General features: G+C 42.7%; 2 protein-coding genes across 2 annotated transcripts in view; one reads left to right on the plus strand and one right to left on the minus strand.

Annotated features, from left to right (window-relative positions):
• LOC116384271 (transmembrane protein 138-like) overlaps nt 1–2,463 on the plus strand; it is a 5,707-nt gene extending 3,244 nt beyond the window's left edge. Inside the window, exons 4-5 of the mRNA XM_031848775.1 lie at nt 180–255; nt 2,023–2,463. Coding sequence (XP_031704635.1) covers nt 180–255; nt 2,023–2,135 — 189 coding nt within the window. The 3' untranslated portion in view covers nt 2,136–2,463. The remainder of the gene's footprint in view (nt 1–179; nt 256–2,022) is intronic.
• Nucleotides 2,464–2,501: 38 nt separating this feature from the next.
• Nucleotides 2,502–17,940, minus strand: part of LOC116384306 (cilia- and flagella-associated protein 70) — a 21,565-nt gene continuing 6,126 nt past the window's right edge. The window contains exons 7-25 of the mRNA XM_031848823.1: nt 11,377–11,471; nt 10,961–11,033; nt 10,511–10,648; nt 10,116–10,262; nt 9,497–9,574; nt 9,278–9,369; nt 9,027–9,087; nt 8,722–8,904; nt 8,431–8,562; nt 8,190–8,321; nt 7,698–7,831; nt 7,290–7,405; nt 6,508–6,840; nt 5,809–5,975; nt 4,784–5,083; nt 4,338–4,427; nt 3,919–4,020; nt 3,106–3,153; nt 2,502–2,886 (exon numbers count right to left, since the gene is read on the minus strand). Of these exons, the coding sequence (XP_031704683.1) occupies nt 2,788–2,886; nt 3,106–3,153; nt 3,919–4,020; nt 4,338–4,427; nt 4,784–5,083; nt 5,809–5,975; nt 6,508–6,840; nt 7,290–7,405; nt 7,698–7,831; nt 8,190–8,321; nt 8,431–8,562; nt 8,722–8,904; nt 9,027–9,087; nt 9,278–9,369; nt 9,497–9,574; nt 10,116–10,262; nt 10,511–10,648; nt 10,961–11,033; nt 11,377–11,471 (2,520 nt within the window). The 3' untranslated portion in view covers nt 2,502–2,787. The remainder of the gene's footprint in view (nt 2,887–3,105; nt 3,154–3,918; nt 4,021–4,337; nt 4,428–4,783; nt 5,084–5,808; nt 5,976–6,507; nt 6,841–7,289; nt 7,406–7,697; nt 7,832–8,189; nt 8,322–8,430; nt 8,563–8,721; nt 8,905–9,026; nt 9,088–9,277; nt 9,370–9,496; nt 9,575–10,115; nt 10,263–10,510; nt 10,649–10,960; nt 11,034–11,376; nt 11,472–17,940) is intronic.

Consider the following 17,940-nt stretch of genomic DNA (forward strand, 5'->3'; position numbering starts at 1 on the left):
CTTTCATGAAATTCAAAATAAATGTGCACACAGTGAAATGTTTGATTTGCCATTTCTAGCAATGGCAGCAAAATCTGTTTAATATTATTGAGGAAATTGTAATTTGTAGTGTTTTGCCTCCATTTATAAAAGATGCAGCATCAAAATGACCGTCAATGTTTTCTGTATAATCTTTCCAGAATCTACGTTGGCTGAATACCAACAGATTTATTTGGACAGACGGCCTTCAGGTGCTGTTTGTGTTCCAAAGAGTCGGTAAGATGAACATTTTACTACATTTAAATCATTTTTAAAGCTGACCGAATGCAATTTATTTTGAGTGTCTACTGCTGTCGATAGAGCTTTGTTTAAGGATGTCAAAGATCGGTCTTTTTCAGAACACAGAGGGTAACTGAACAGTGTGTAATCTTAAATGAAACAAGAGAAGCGGTACTATTGACATCCATTACATTTTAGATTTGACACATGCTCAGTTTACAGGAGTTAGTTGTTTAGTGAGAAATGACTCATCAAAGTGCGGCAGAGAAGACGTGTTTTTATAGGCCAACCCCGGGAGTTAGCATCTCACTGGTTCCCTCACAAAATGATTACTGCAGAGAATAAGCGCCAACAAACGTTTATGATACTTACACATTTTGTTCAGCGAGATAATCTTCACAATTGAAAACCACTTTTATGATATTTGAAACGAACTACACAACGGTCACATGAGCGCTCGTACAAAGACAACGAGGCTGTGAAGGCGGACTAGTAGACGTGATGGCGTTTTGTAGCCATTTGTTAGCAACCGCCTTTTTTAAGACACGTTAAAGCTTCACAATTCCTGAGAGGGGTATTTACTGATGCTTTTTTAATGTCGTAGAACAAAACGCTAAAATCTGTTAAGCTTCTGTTCACCACAGAACTTATTTCAGGCATCTAACCAAAAACACATTCAATATAAAACATTGAGCAGAAGTACAAAGATGCTGACTCGTCTCAACATGGAGCGTTTTCCTCTCAAAGCAGAAATCTTTACAAGAGAGTGAATCCATGTTTGAGTGACACTATTCGAGCATGCAGTTGTGTTTCTGTGACCTGCTCTCAGACCTCTGAACCGCTGAATTTCAGTGTGATTATCACTGAAGAGGGTCACTGACAGACAGCTGAGAGTGAGTTAGTCTCTCCTCTCCAGCAGCACGCTCACATCGCCACGCGGGTGTGATTTTCATACACGTATAAGCTCTTAAGTGGATAACAGGATTTATTGTCGAGCTGTTGTTCTTCTCTGATCCTGTATTAAGTTTGAGAACGTTTTATTTGTCTCTCTGTGTTGTCTGCTACTTAAGACCCACCCAGACGGTTACTCAGCGTGTGATCCACTGTTGCATCACAACATCTCTCTCATTATGAACCTTCCTGAAGACGCAATATGAACCCCGCTGGGCTGAGCTGTAGTTGTAAATGCTGGAGGGGATTTCCTTATTTCTGTCTTTGTACAATCACATAATATCTCTCAAGTAACCTCAATCTTTGTCCAAAGTCAGAACACCGGAGCCGCTCTCTTGGAAATGAATGATGAATTATACAAACTAAAAAAGGGACACTAATATATGTATTTATACAAATGCGTCTCTGTAACATGGGATTCAGTGTGATGGGCTCTTCTAACTGAAGCAAGTTGATTTTCTTGACAATACTGAAAGTTGATGACATGAATTCTGAAAGAACATGATGAGAGTTTGCAGAAATATAAATAATGCGTGATTAGTTCTTCATTTCCCCACTGAACAACCAAATTGGGTTAATAGAGATTCAAGCGAAATGATACACTTCATTTGTCTTCGCATTAGTTGTGCTGCTGACTGCGTATTGAAAGCACCGTCCTGCATTTGTTTAAATATATTCTGAAAGCAGATCTGTCAGCACCTGTAATAAACTAACATCACTCAGAGCACCTTGGAACGGACTGAAAGGGTAGAAACAAGTGGATTTGTTTGTATTATTTAGTGGATTTTTCCTCACGTATGTTTCTGTCCACAGCCTCTGTGTTGTACTACTACTTGTACAAGAGGACGTCGGAGTATCTGGGTGACCCTCGCCTCTATGAGGATTCGCCGTGGATGCGGGAACTGTTCGCTCGGGTCAGACAGTGACCTCACTGCAAAAATAACCCAATAAAAAGGTCCCATATGGAGAGCAAAGGTGTTTCAATGAAGTGTGCATTTGGGGAAAAGATGGCCACTTCAGTACAGTGTATTTAAATGTGTTTGAAGTGCATTTGCAAGACGATACCAATGGCATTTTGGGAACACTTGAAAAAAGAAATACAATCAGGCTTGAAATGCATTTAATGTAAAACATACATTACAAATAGATTTGACAGGATTTGAAAACCAGAAACATTTTCCACAGAACATTTCCCTCCAAAGCAGGAAGGATTGTGCCAAAATCTGCTGAGACATTTTAGAACAACAAGGTCTCATCAGGTAAGAATTAATGAAACAATTTAAAATATTCTGTGATAGCTGTCACCACATGCCGTTTGTCTTTTCTTTTGTTAATGCTGTATATTTTTTAACAGACAATATTACAGTTGTTTTATACACATTTGAGACTATTTGTGTTGCTTTGAGTTTGTTTGTAATGTGGATATTGAACAGCGTTTGACTTTATTGCAGCTTTGACAGTTGCTGATCTCCACAGTCTGTAAAATCTGACCGTGTTTCATTTTCCCATGAAGTGTTAAATGCTTAAAGTACAATAAAAATGTCTTCTGAAACGTGTGTGTTTTGTATGAAATTAACTTTACGAGGTTGTTTCTAAGCAGGACATTAGCTGAGTGAAGAGGAGCTGATGCTTCAGCTCACCGAACTCTTTGAGGAGCGACTCCTTCAGCAGGTTGAACTGCATGCCAACAAATGAGAAAAGGTTTTCATGAGATGAGAGTTTCTTTATGTGAAATCATGTATTTTACTCACTCAAGGAGAAAAAATTGGGTTTATTTGTTCACTAAAAAAACATACAAATTTGAGATTCCTCAGCATTATCAACAATTAACAACATATTCAAAAACTGATCCCAGCTCTACTTTAAACAGCGGATAAAAACACCAGACGAACTCACCCTTGTTGCGTATTTATAGAACTGCTCAGCCTCCTCTCGTTTGCCCGACTGAAAACAAAAGGTTCATTGCATGGTTGAACATATACCATGTGAGATTCTGTTTATGTCGTGCTACTATAGCTACTGGCTGATAGCCGGTTGTTTGGGAACAGGGACGTTAATACATCCACCACGGTACAGGCTTTACAGCATACAGCCCATGGATGTATAAGGTAATAAAAGCGATGAATTACAGCCAATATAAACATTACTACAGAAGCACACAGCTAGAAAGAAGCCAGCAGGACCGGATGTATCACATAAGAGTACAGAGCAGCATAATCCATTGGGTCTGATGCTCGCTCTTTATGCCGAGTAAAATAACTCTGGATTCTTTTAGTACACAGTTATCTAAATGAGGGATATTTATGTGTTCGTACAGCAGCGCCATCTAGTGGCGGTTGTCAAAAATGCACCAGAGTGTCGTCTCTTTGCTACTACACTCTTCGGTTAAGCTGAACTTGCTTTTCGTCCTCGCATGAAGTTGAGTCTCCGCAAAGAATATAACTAGGTCATGTGATCCATGAGCAAAGGATGCTGGGATACTAAGGACATAAGGATTCACCAGCTGTGCCCCCCCCGCCCACCACCCCGTGTTTGGGTAAAGAAAAGCTACATGTCTTTGGGATATTTTTCAGGGATTCTTGTAGTGTCGGCCCATTGTGTCCCACTCTGTCTTGAAATACAGACTTCAAGGGAGGCCGAGCTTCCCTTGAACTCTGTATCTGTTCGAACTGGGACACAGCTAGTGTGTTTTTTCAGGTCATCACTCACCCTGAGGCAGATCAGAGACAGGTAAGCCCACACCTCTGCATTCTGGCTGTTCAGATGGTTGGCCTCAGTCAAAGCCTCCTCAGCGACACACAGCTCCTCCAGCTACAAACACACACAAGCACAAGCGGGGCTCACCTCCTCCCAGAGTAAAAGACAACAACTCCACAGCTGCAGGAACTACACAGTATACGCTCGGGTAACCTGAGCTTTGTTCGCAGTAGAATGAGGGCAGTACTTGAAACCTGACAATGCTGCTGTGTGGACATGATTGTTGTGTGAAATCACTGAGCCCAGCAGTATGAAGAAATAACCCGTTAAACACCGTAACGCCACAAGACACAACGCTTGAATGAGACCGCTTTGTATCCTTTCAAAACCAGAATTCAATTGCGTCTAAATATGTGGAGATGGGATTTTACTCGGTAGCAGGCGGTGCCCAGGCCCAGCCAGGTCAGGCAGGAGGCAGACTCCTCACAAGCCCGCAGGTAGACACCTTTGGCTTGGTCAAACTGAAAGATAAGAGATTGATTACACTGTAGTTAGTCGCTTCATACAAGAGGTTTTGCAGTGACATGCAACAACTTAAATGGGAATTCTGTGATTTGTGCCCTATGACACACCCACATGGTTGTACACATTTAAAGCTTTATCATAATCGTGCTGCAAATTTAAACTTGTCCAGGAAAACATAATATTCCTGACCTTTTTGGCCAATTTTTGCGATTCTAGAAAACCTTACTATGACTACAATACTTTGTAATAGCAGTTTGTAGTTCTTCCTAGACGTGGCAGATTCATCAGAGACAGCACACGAGTGAACTATCTGAGTGATCAGAGGGCGCTGAAGCTCGTGTCGATATCTGACCTTCTCCTGCTGGAGGTAGATGGATCCCAGGCGGAGGAGGACCAGGTGAGTGTCTGACGGCGGCTGCGGGAAGTTCAGGCTCCGCTCGTAGCTCTCCATCGCATCAGTGAACGCCCCCCGCAGGAAGTGAACGTGACCGTTCAGCGCCCACGCATCTCTGTGAAACAGCACATCCTCGAGGCTGGCGGCGGCACCGCAGTAGTCAGCTCTGAGCAGCTGCAACTGGGCCAGGAGGAGAGGGTAGGAGACGCTGGGACCACCGTCTAACAACAGCTCCAGGGACAGAGCTCGCTCCGCCATCTGACGACAGGAAGACAGTGACTGCTGATGACTGTTTGCAACCACAACATGGACCTTTTGTTGTTAAGGATGCACCGATCTGACTTTTTCAGTGTCGATATCGAGTACCGATCTGATACCAGTGTTGAATTAATAAACATAAATAAAATGTATTGAATTGTTATTTATTATTAAAATAATAAATCATACACCAGCAACTTGGTGAAAAATCTTCTAAATTTACAGGAATCACAATTTGAGTGTAAACCTTTTAAATTGGTCAAAACTTGAACAGGAATCAGAATTCCAGTTCATAATGTTTAATTATTCAAACATAGAATTTGTATTCGTATCAGTATCGGCCCGATATCTGAGAGTCCCTAACTTTTATGGAAACTTTACTGCTGACAATTGTTAGCATGCCAATATAAATGAAATATAAATGCGTAATCTAAAAAAATTGCAGATTCTCCTTTTTTCTCCTGTTTTTTCCATAATGTGTTTTGACTTTCTGAAAACCGATTTCCACAATTTATAACCTCCACGGCTAACTGTCAGCATCAACAGTGGTCATAAATAACTTCTGCTCCATAACTCACTAAACTAATCTGAGTACTGAACATCGTAGGTTGCTTTCATTCATACTTGATCACTGTGAGTCCAGCTGGCTGGTCAGCTTGACAAACCACCAGCCACTGTGTGTGTGTGTGTGTGTGTGTGTGTGTGTGTGTGTGTGTGTGTTTTACCTGCAGAGCACAGTTCTGCAGCAGGAACTGAACAGTCGTTGTGTAAATGGTGGAGGAGAGTTTAGCTGGAGCTGATCTGGAGCCGACGCGCTGCACTGGAGAGTCTCTCTGCACCTTTGAGTCCTGGTTCTGGTCCTGGTTCTGGTCCTGGTCTCCACACTTTGGGTCTGAGAGAAAACGACGGTAACATTGTCAGGTAGCGAGCATCGCAGACAGAAGAGATTCTTTTTAGGTGGCTCTACCAACAGACTGCATCTAAACTGTGTATAAATTAGCTTGAGCTTCTCAATGCATGTGACACCCTGATATAAATCAACATTCTTTATCAACATTTGAGGTTTTCTGTCCTGATAGATTAAATCAAGTGCACAAGAATAGAAATAAAACTACAACTACAATCCATTACTATTTGAGAAGTTGTCAAACATGCACCATTTCCTGTTATTTGAGATTTCATAGTAAATGTTACAAATAAAAAGTATTTTGGATATGATTATTAACAGATCTCAGTGTGTTTCGTCATGTATTCTCTGTGGCGTTGAAGACTCATGACGAGATCCATTAGAACAGGAGTGGCCTCTAGCGTTTCTGTTTAAAGTGTTAATGGATTTCATGCCGGCTGCCTGGTTTCCCTCGACGTGACGAGAGAAAACCAACACATGACTACATGCAGATGATAATAATCCCACTGCAGCTCACCTTTCTTATCGGTGGGAGACTGACATGCAGCCGTGTCTGTCTCCTCATCCTCTCGCTGCTCTTTCTCCTCCTCCCCCTCGTCTTTCTCCTCCTCCCTCCCGTCTTTCTCCTCCTCCCCCTCGTCTTTCTCCCTGTCTGTCGTCTCCTCCTCCTCCTCCTCCCCCTCGTCTGTCTTCTCCTCCCCCTCGTCTTTCTTCTCCTCCCCCTCGTCTTTCTCCCTGTCCGTCGTCTCCTCCTCCCTCTTCTTTGCTTCGTTTGCCCTCAGCTGCCTTCTGGCCTCCAGGAAAGCCCTCTCAGCCAGGATGGAGTCGCTCTGCATCTCATGGAGCAAACCTGGACAGCAGAGCCAGAAACGTGAAATGAGACGTGGAATGCAATTCCCAGCATGCATCTGTGTTAACCACTCACAGTCGTTTAGGGTCAGAGATTGTGATGGCTGAAATTAATGTTTTTCAACCAAAGTTTCGAAAAGTTCATTTTTGTGCCGATTACTTTTGAATATTTACCATTGTTGTGTATTTGCATTCGTTTTTTTTTTAGCATTTTTAAGAAGAAAACAATGCCAGTCACACACTCTGGTAAAAATAAACAAGGACATCTCAAGTGTCTTGTGCAGCTGAAGCCTCACAGGAGCCTCCGTCATACTGTGTGTAGACAACCCTGACTGGATAATATCTGATCGTTGGCAAAAATAGTGACGGCAGCAGCAGTCTGTCCAGTACGTGTTCTTTGTTAGCAGCAGGTTCACAGGTTAAAGAGCAGTGAGTAGGACTACATCTCACCCAGCAGCGTCCAGGCCACCACACTGGGCGGGTCGATGCTGGTGGCCCTCTCCAGGAAGGTCTGGGCCTCCTTGTGACACTCAGACATCGCTGCCAAGACCCCGCACATCATCAGGCTGGAGAAACAAGAGAACACAGACACACAGGTCGCCACTTTAACGATGTTGCTGTGTGGCTTAGCACTGATTGGGAGCAGAGAACTGGAACTATGTTTGTGGTGTCCTGTTACACAATGCCAATAGACACCCGACAACTATTCTATTCTCATTGATATATACAGTAGACAGACTCAGGATCTCTGTGTTGAGCTCATGGCTATATGTATATATATATATATATATATATATATATTCATATATATATATATATATATATCAATGTTTTAAGTGCAACTGGAGCATTTCTAACCTGGGCTGGTGTGCCTGCTGGACGGACACGGAGTTATGGAAACACTCTTTGGCCTTCATGTAGTCTCCGGTCTGCATGTAAAAGCTTCCCCACTCAAACCTGTGGGAGGGCTCATTCGGGTGCCTCACCACCAACTGCAGGGAAACAGAAAACAAAAATTCAGTGGCAAGTTTAGTTAGTTATTTTACCAGCCATTATCTTATCTAGTCATTATCTGCGTCGAGATTATTATTAATCACTGCACATGACTTGTGGTCACTTAGGACAAGAAACAAACACCCAAAAACACTGATATGCTCCAAGGATTACAAGACAAACAGAAGCCAGTGCGGACATGTGTGGACATGTGTGACAACTAATTCATTTAGAGGCCTGAAAACAGTGGATGAATAGACATCTGTGAAGTTCTTCAGCAAGTAATTTTCCTCATTCATTATGAGTGAGGAGCAGAAGTGTAAAGAGAGGCGAGTATGCCTTTTAGTGCTGTTGTACCTCTTGGTAGTACTGAACAGCCTGCTGATAATCCCCAGTAAGCTGAGCCTCTCTGCCAAAATGTCTGAGCTGAGAAGAACTCAACTGGATCTCATCCGGGGAGTCATCATCAACGACGTCATCTGAATAAATCTGGTGAGGAGAGGATAAAAATGAACATAAATATATATACACACACAGTAGAATCACATACACTTTATGTGTGGGTGCGTGTGTGTGTGTGTGTGTGTGTGTGTGTTACCTTGTTGATAGCTATGTGCATCTCGTCCACCAGGTATACATAGAGCTGGCTGACAAAAAGTTTTAGCTCCTGAGGGTCAGTGAATGACTCAGTTCGCTGCATCTTGTCGCGTACGATCCTCACCACTGCATGCTACACACACACACACACACACACACACACACACACACACACACACACACACACACAAACATGTATGTGGTCAAATAGTTACAGAAGAGCCACCCCCTCAGTAAAACAAAAACCTGATACAGATCGACTCAGGGTTTCTGTGAGAATGTATGTTCTGACCTTCATCTGTTCCTTGAAGGCGAGATATCTCCCAGAGTCATTGAGCGATCCCATCATCTGAACATTCATTTGCTCCCGGCTGCAGTTTTCCGGCGGCTTGCATCTGGCTCCGAACAATTCCCCGTACTGGTGCCAAACATTGGTCACCACGTTGCCCACCTGTCTGTGGAAGTCCAGCACTGCCTGAAGGAAAACGCACCGGTGGAGAGAATTCAGCAAGGAAGCAAACTCTCCGCTGGTGTGTGGTTCATTTTGTGCGTGTGTGTGTGTCTCTGTGTGTGTGTGTAACTGTGTCTGTGTTTTACTCTTTCTGCTATGCCGGGACCCACTGGAAGTGGAGTTCTGGGTGGGATCAACGCCTTCACCCTGCAGGAAATAGAGACACATCTCAGCACATACTCAGCCGTTCGTGCAACGACCAAATGTAATAGACCAGAGTGCATAAAAACGGTCCCTTAAAATGAGTATGATTCATTCCAGCAAGACAGAGTAGCCAACAGAACCAGGTCAAACTTAGTGACCACGGGACACTTTAAGGATATATTTAACACATTACCTTCTGGACAGTTCCTCTGGAGATGGTTTGGGTACCAGCGGTTTCTCCAAGGCTATCTCAATGATAATATAAGTTCTGGCCTCCCCATAAATCTGCAATAAACAGGAATTAGGTGTTAATATGCTATAATCTGTATTAGACTGTAACTACAACCACAGTTTCCAGTAAATGATGGTGTAGTACTGAACAGAGTTGTGTTCTTGTTCTGTAAAAACTTACACTTTCCTTCATATTGACGTGCGGCTCACTTTCGGCCACCGCGCCGGCTGGAGTCATTTTGCACTGACTAGCAGGTTGCTGCCATAATGGAAACAGGTAACATTAGGGTCCCACCTTCACAAGCACAACCTGGATGTAAAGTTTAAAGGTGCTCTATACGATGTGCAGCACTAATGTAGCAGCAAACAACTATCATCTAAAGATGTAGTGGAGTCACTCTCCCTCTATGTGTGCTGTTAGCAGAGCTTCACCTTGCTGTGTTGACATAGCCGGGCCGGCTCTGCACTGCTCTCATACGGAGTCATAGCACCCACCCTCTGGTTAACCCCTCAGGTAAACACTGTTAGCTCTGTTAGCACTTATGCCATTGTTTGCACTGTTAGCACCGTTAGCTGCTAGCCGCTGTCTCAGCCTTCACCATGTTGAGAGCCGATAGAAATGCTCCCAATCTCGTATACAGCACCTTTAGATACGTTCAGGGCTGGTGAAGCAAACAAAAAAACTAGCTGCTTTTGTTTTGCTCAGGTTGGAAAACTTTTCAAAACGTTTAAGGGCCTATTTTATGTCTCCATGCTCCTGAAAATTCTCTAAAATAAAAGTTCATGTATAAAATCCTGACCTTTTTGGCTGGCTCCTTCGATCTCCCTCCATCCAGTTTCTTCCCTGCCTTCGCCTTGTAAGAGCCTGCAGCTGAGCCAGCACAAGCTTTGACCTCGTTGGCTGCAGCCTTGGCCTGCTCCTTCAACACACTGACGCTCTGCTTGGCCTTTAAGTAAAAGATCAATGAGAAACAACTTATTGATGTACTGGGCACGCAGGGGTGGAGCTGATATTGATCATTTCATCAGACTCTGGTGAAGAAAGCCAACAAACGTATTTCCAGAAAGTGTTCCTCTAAAAAAGAAGATGGAATTCCAGTCGTGTACATCCAGTAAATCCAGACCCTGATCAAGAACTATGAATAAATGAACAAAAATCTAAAGCTAATGAGTTGTACGTGTATGTTTGTGCCACCTTTTTCAGCAACTCAGCCTCGGAGAAGGGCTGAATGCTGTATGCTCCTCGGATGCGGCGGACTCCAGGATACAGCAGCCGCCCCATGTCCACAAACGCCACACCATGGAAGGGGATCTCTGGGTTCCCCTCATCCAGCTACACACACACACACACACACACACACACACGCACGCACACCCGTGTAACTAGATGACACATTGCTTGGTCTGTCATTGATCATTGCTTCAGGTTTTTTTAAACTCAGAAAACATGTTTAGTGCTCACAAAATGTTTCACATTAGCTTTGGTTAACCTTTTTTGCTATTTTGCCTGAAACGAATATGAATGTTATCCCACATATTTCTTATATTTGGTTCAGGCTAGAGAGCGAACACTGCAGGGGACATTAGTACAGAGAGAGAGAGGGACTGATTCTGAAACTATCTTTAGATAACAAAGCTGTCTCACCATCTTTACTGCCTTTGTCGACCTCATTATCTCCACCGGCCACAGTCTGCTCTCAGTGATCTTCTGCTGCAGCCTGAACATTGAAGCACATTTTTTCAAATATTTTTTCTGTATCTTTATTTCTAATTCCGTGTTTTATAAGGGTGTTACTTCGAGATCAGGTGAATTCTGTCACTTCCTCATTTCATTTCCATTTGGCCTTCAAACGCAATGAATGGGGGAACCAAGTTCTACAGTACACTCTGCTATGCTCCTTAAATGTGATTATTTTGAAGAAAGCCCGGAGATAGCCCCAAAAAAACTGATGATTGACTTTCCCTTTCTAGAATAATCTCTTAAAAGTCATGACCAACAGGTATGATGGTGAGATAGGAGGAGGAGGAGGAGGAGGAGGAGGAGGAGTGTGTGTAGCAGACCTAGTGGTTCCTCCTGCATCCAGGAAGCAGCGCATCTCTGTGTCCCAGCTCACCCTATTCTTCATGGTCTCCGCCTCTTTGCGAAACTCCCGGTCCTGTAGGAACATTTCGACGTTCAGCCAGCCCTGTAACTCTGTGTGTGAGTTACTGTAAAGGGAAAATTCTGCACCTCTTATGTGTGTGTCCAATCAGGGTTGATTGGTAAATGTGGTCGACTGAAGCAATTAACTCCTCGGTTTATTCTACATTGACCGAGAAAGACGAGTCTGAATTTAGTTTAAGTTCAGCTGTGGGGATTTCACGTGAATGTACAGTCGAGTTTGCAGCTTGTGCACAAATAAATGCTGCGGCTCCTCAAGACCAACAGAAGTCTCCTGTTGGACTGAAGGGTGCAATGCATCCTGGGACATGTAGGCACTACTGGCAGGGCTGTGCAAGCAGGAGCAATCAGCTTTCTGGGTCAATATAGCTCACACTGAGAAATGCATTACTTTAATTGACAACATTTATGATCAACACGGATTGGAAATCCACATAAAAGGTCCCTTTAATCATTTTAGATCTTCTACAGCAGGGGTATTCAATTAAAAATTCACCGAGGTCCACTTCGAGAGAATTTCCTCACGCAAAGGTCCGGAACATCACAATAATGTCTAATTTGCGCAATGATTTAGTACCATATGTATTGAAGTAGCCGAACAGTTGTATTACCGTCTGTATGTAGTCAACAACTGGCTGTCAAATGAATTATAGAAAGTGCAATTGAATAATATCTCAACAATATTTGTCAGTTTTCAAATTTAACTGGATGAACTATAATTAATAATCAAATACATGAATTTAAAGAAATTAAAATATAGACTGGATTAAAGAATAAGTTACATAACGGAAAGCTTTTAAAAATGGTGCATCTTAAAATAAAGTACTTCATTTTAGAAAGATGAACTGAATTGACCTGCAGCTTTAAATTCAGTTCATTCAGGTGTGAAGTCGTGTCACTTTTTTTTTCAGGTGCAGGTGAGATTTGGGTGTGGCTATAGTTACCACACAGTACACGGGATGCACTATATTAGCATTTAAATATGAATTTGCAAACGTAGACAGCTTAACAATGTTAAAAGGATAATTTGTGGAGTTACTTGCAACAGCTTGAACTTTTATTGTGACTTGTTGCATGTATGATTTAAAATATTTGCAATCTGCAAAGCAATAGACACATTTTTTTTGTAATATACAGTGTTATTTCATTACTGTTAATGGGTCATAATGTGTGGAGTTTTGTGAAAACTGTGCCATGGAAAACATGGTGAACGCTGGACTAGCAAATAGTGAATTCATAAAAGAATTCAAAAAAGAATTCATAAAATGCCATTGAGAATAGAATGGAATGCTGGATGGAACATGGATGGAAAGGTCTTTGTGACACTTCAACATTCAAATTTATTAGGAACATGCATTGTAGTGGCCATTTGTCGACTTAATCAAACTTAAACAAACAATAATCAAACGCCACTGATGCACCGTGGTCGGTATTCTTACGCAGCCAGAAGAGAGTGGATTGTCCATGCAGGATTCCGATTTTCGTGTTTATTAAATAAAGCAAACAAAACAAGCAAACAAACGAACGAACAAAACTCCTGTCGTGCTGTCTCTCCTGTGATGTGATATGCTGGTAAAAACTATACGCCCACCCCGGTGCATGCTGGTCCTGTCCTTCTACGCATATATATAGCAACAGGTGCCCACAGTAATTACCCAAAAAACAATATAACTAAACAAATTACTATTGAAGAGAAAAATAATCTTAATATATGAAACATCTACAATAATTAAACAATGCTACTTATAAATGAAATAACAAAATACAATATCAAATAAATAGCTCCAACATTCCGGCCCCTAATTGTGTATAATATCACAATTATTATTCTCAAACGAGCTATTCCTACAATAAACATGACCTAAAGTTAATCTTCTTCTTGACATCTGCAACAAACAAGAAGAGAAAGATTAGAGAGAGAGAAAATAGAGGTAGAGAAAGATAGAGGTGGAGAAAACATCAGTCCATGATGTTTAGTCTGCTGCTTCCAATAGCAGACAGAGCTTCGTTACCGGCCTCTCCAGAATGCTGGTCCTGGTTTGAAGTCGCACAGACCGCACCAGCCCCTTTGTATCTGGTCTTGCATCCAAAACTTTCCCCATTATCCAAGATCCTCTTGGAGCTGTGGCGTCCGCAATAAGGACAATGTCTCCAGCAGTGAGGCTTCTTCTTGGCCTTGTCCATTTTTGTGTGACTTTAAAGCTTTGAATTTTTCTTTCCACTTCATGCTCCTGATTCTTCAGATTGTCCTTTCTGACGCCTGCAGAAGCACAAAACTCCTTTCTCTTCTGTCCCAATAACAGGAGAAGTTCCTTGACCTTCAGAAACCAAGCGACAGATGTTTTTAGTCTAGTCCAAGATGAAAAATAGTAGATCAGGTGGTTGGTGGCATTTTCCAAATCCTTGATGATAGCATTTACCATTAAGTCCCTTTTGACCTCTGGGTCATCTGCAGAAATCACATCAAGCTTCACATCCAGTTTAGGCCACTCCTTCTTTGAATGATAGAGAAACTCAGGTCCATTTATCCATCTCCTGCTTTTCAGGAAATCCTCAGCTCTCATTCCTCTTGATGCTTCATCTGCTGGATTCTCCTTGGAACCCACATATCTCCAGTGATCCACATCTGCTGCTTCTCTGATGAAAGAGGTTCTGTTTGCCACAAAAATGTGGAATTGTCTGGTTTCACTAGAGATATATTTAAGGACTGTTGTGCTGTCCGTCCAGAAGACTGACTTCTCCAGCTTGAGTTGCAACTCTTTCCGAAGCATTTTATCCACACGAACAGCAAGAACTGCGGCTGTGAGTTCCAGTCGAGGAATTGTGGTCTGCTTTAGTGGAGCAACTCTGGCCTTTCCCAAGAGAAATGCAACATGTACTTTATCATCAGTTTCCAATCTCACATAAGACACAGTTCCATAGCCAACTTGACTGGCATCCAAAAAATGGTGAAGTTGTGCTGTAGCAGGTTCTCCAAAGTCTCTGGGTTTAATACAGCGGTCCACTTTGAACTCAGACACCCTTTGCAGGTCCTCAAGCCAATTAGACCATTGTTCAGAGAAAGAGTGGGGAATAGCATCATCCCACCCCAGGTTTCTCCTACAAAGCTCCTGCAGTAACAGCTTGGCTGGCATACTGAATGGGGCTAGAAATCCCAAAGGGTCACAAAGTGAGCTGACCACTGACAAAATGCCTCTTCTGGTGTTTGGCTGTTCTTGTAATGATGTCCTGAACTTGAACTTGTCAGTTTCAATGCAGCACTCTAGTCCTAGTGCTCGCTCCATTGGAAGTTGGTCTGTATCCAAATCCAGTTCCACCATTTCTTTTGGTCTTTTGTCCTCAGCGATTGACAGCAGCACTGTGCGGCTGTTGCTGATCCATCTTGAAAGATTGAATCCTCCTTTATGACAGAGAGCATTCAAATCTTTGATCATTTGCAGTGCCTCCTCCTCTGACGCCATGGATTTCAGGCAGTCATCCACATAAAAATTATGTCTGACTGTATTTGTCACTTCTGGAGGGAAATGTTGGACATTATCATCTGCAGTTCTCCTCAAAGCATAATTTGCACAACTTGGTGAGGATACAGCTCCGAAAAGATGTACTTTCATCCGATACTCCAGTGGAGACTGTGCAGTGTCACCATCAGACCACCAGAGGAAGCGGAGAAAGTTGATGTGCTTTTCTGAGACATGAACTTGATGAAACATGGCTTGGATGTCGGCCATTACTGCAACGGGCTCTTGCCTAAATCGGAGGAGGACTCCAATAAGAGTGTTAGTATGATCAGGTCCCTGCAAGAGCTGGCAGTTCAGTGATGTCCCTTTAAAAGTTGCTCCACAATCAAAAACAACTCTCAGTTTGCCTTTTCTGGGATGATAGACTCCATGATGAGGGATATACCACACCTTTCCATCACTTTGTTCGAGTTGATCAGCAGGTACCATCTTAGCATATCCTTGAGTTATCATATTGTTTAGGAATGCGGTGTATTCCTCCTTAAATGGAACACTCTTGACAAATTTTCTTTTCAGGCTTCGGAGGCGCTGTTCTGCAACACAGCGATTGTTAGGCAAGACAGAATTTTCCTGTCTGAAAGGTAAGTCAATACAGTAATGGTCTCCAGTTAACACTGTTGTGTTGCTCATAACATTCATGAACTTGATGTCTTCTCTGGACATTTCAATCTGCTCCTCTGATGATCTCTCATTAAAGTCATGGTTATACAGTTTAACCAGCATTCCTTGCAGATGTTCCACAGATATTCGGTTGGCTGTTACAGCAGGGCAGCCACTCTTACTCCTACTGCTTCCGCCGCGAAGTGGACCATTAATGACCCAACCAACTCTGGTTCTGACCGCATAAGGTCCTTCATCCTGGCTGTTTATCAGCTCCCAAGGCTCCATCACTTTTGGAGCATCAGTTCCAATTAGTAGCTCAACACTTGCGTCAATGTCATGGAGCTTAACATCCTTGAGATAAGACCATTGATCAAGATCCTCCTCTCGTGGAACGTTGAGTATAGAAACAGGCATGCTCTTTTGCGTCAAAACATCAGGTAACTCAATGAAATAATTTCATTGATAAAGTCTCTTGGCTGCCCCCTGGTGTATTGTTCGAGAAAGTGTAAATAGTCACTCCAATTAGTTGTCTTCTCCTCCACTCCATTTTCAAAAGCTCTGATGAAAGACCTGTACTGAAGAGGGTCTCCATCAAACACAGGAATATTTCTTACAGGAAGGACAGAGCACAGATTTGCTGGACCAGCAGAGCAGCGATGTCATTTTGTCTTTGCATCACATTTACAATGTCATTCTGATGGGGTTGAGGTTGCACAAGTCCTGCTTGATTTTCATTCACAGTTTGTGTTGCTTGAACTGGAGCATCAGTCTTTAATAGCATCTCATCAATTTGTGTGTTTGACCTTTGTTTAGGCCTAACAACTTGTGGTTGTGTTATGGGATCAGACACAGAAATAACATCCACTTTAACAGGGACAAAGGTGTAGGCATGGGGATTTAATTGTCTTGCTTCTTTGGACTTGTTCCTTTCAAAATAAGAGTTCATCCCATCCGAACATTTTGAGCCACGCTGGGATGAATTGATTTCCAAGACATGAAGCTTTGCATTTGTAGCTGCCAATTCCGTTTCAAGTTCCAATTGTTCCTTTTCTCTCTTCAACTTATCAGTTTCTTTCTTCAACTTTTCCTTTTCTCTCTCCAACATTTCCTCTTGAGCTTCTATTAAATGTTTCCTTTTTAGAGCAGCAACACGCTCCGTCAGTGCTGCCTTGTCGGCCTCAGCTCTAATGTGTGCAGATGATGTTGATGAAATCCGTGATAGCTGGGAATGTGTCTTTACAGATGTCCTCTTTACACTTGACACGTTAGAAGCACTATCTTCAGGGTTTATTTCATCTGCAACACTTTGGTCGTCGAGAGTCTTTATTTGGCTGCACATATGGGTGACCCATTTCAGACAGCCAGCTTTTTACCTTTTCAGTGAAGTCACAGAACATTGTCATTTTTTCTTTGAAGTACTGATTTTGCCTTGTAACTTCATCTTGAGGTAAAGGTAAGCTCACAAAAGATGTATGCATGTCATTTGCATCTTGGTAACACTTGATGAACGTAGAAAGCTCAGCATTCACTGAATTTACATTTTCATTGGAAGTCATTAATGCACATATGTTTCTCAAACACTTTTTGGCTTGTTTGCATTTTGCAGTCCTTTTTTGCTGGTACATTTCCGTGTAGAACTCCAAGCCTTTAGAAGTCATTTTAATGTCTCTTCTTGCTGAAGGCGTTTCAACATCCTTCGCCTGAACGTCAGACATTTTGAACACTTCTTCCAAACTGCTTGTCGCACATCAATCAAATCCGTCGGACGTAAATGCAGGTAAAGTGCAGCAAAAAACAGCAAAGGTGCTAACAGGCCGGTCAGGTCCAATTCACCACACACACACACTGAAGTCGGGTTTTCTAATGAATGAAAGCCGCAGATAGTGGTGCGCGGGTGTTGCGCAATGTTCATTTGTAGCGATTCAACGCAGTCAGGTTTAAACATCCAGAAGCATGTACATCACTGTGAATACGGACTTTTAAACTCCACTCGTTTCACCGTCTTCCTATACGGCAGTATATATCACGTACCCGTTTCTTCTGAGAAGTTTCAGCGCTTTGTTGATCCGCTCCAAAGCAGTTGTCCCGCTGACGTTGAATCCAAGAGTGATGAATGAAACAATCCTCTTTGATCATCCATACGAAATCCAAAACGATCCAATGTCCAACGATGAGGGATCGGTCCTTTGAGTCCAAGGGCGAAGTTTTTACTTGTGGAGACGCCACACAGGAGCGTAGCGCCAGTTTCGCCAAACGGGACCACCTCCAACTGCTGTCCCGTAAGTGACTGTCCTCAATTCCTGTATAACTGGGTGAACCAACGATCTCCAGCCATCTTGTCAT

Source organism: Anarrhichthys ocellatus, unplaced genomic scaffold (assembly GCF_004355925.1).
Source record: "Anarrhichthys ocellatus isolate YVR2014 unplaced genomic scaffold, GSC_Weel_1.0 scaffold8, whole genome shotgun sequence".
Lineage (NCBI taxonomy): Eukaryota > Metazoa > Chordata > Actinopteri > Perciformes > Anarhichadidae > Anarrhichthys > Anarrhichthys ocellatus.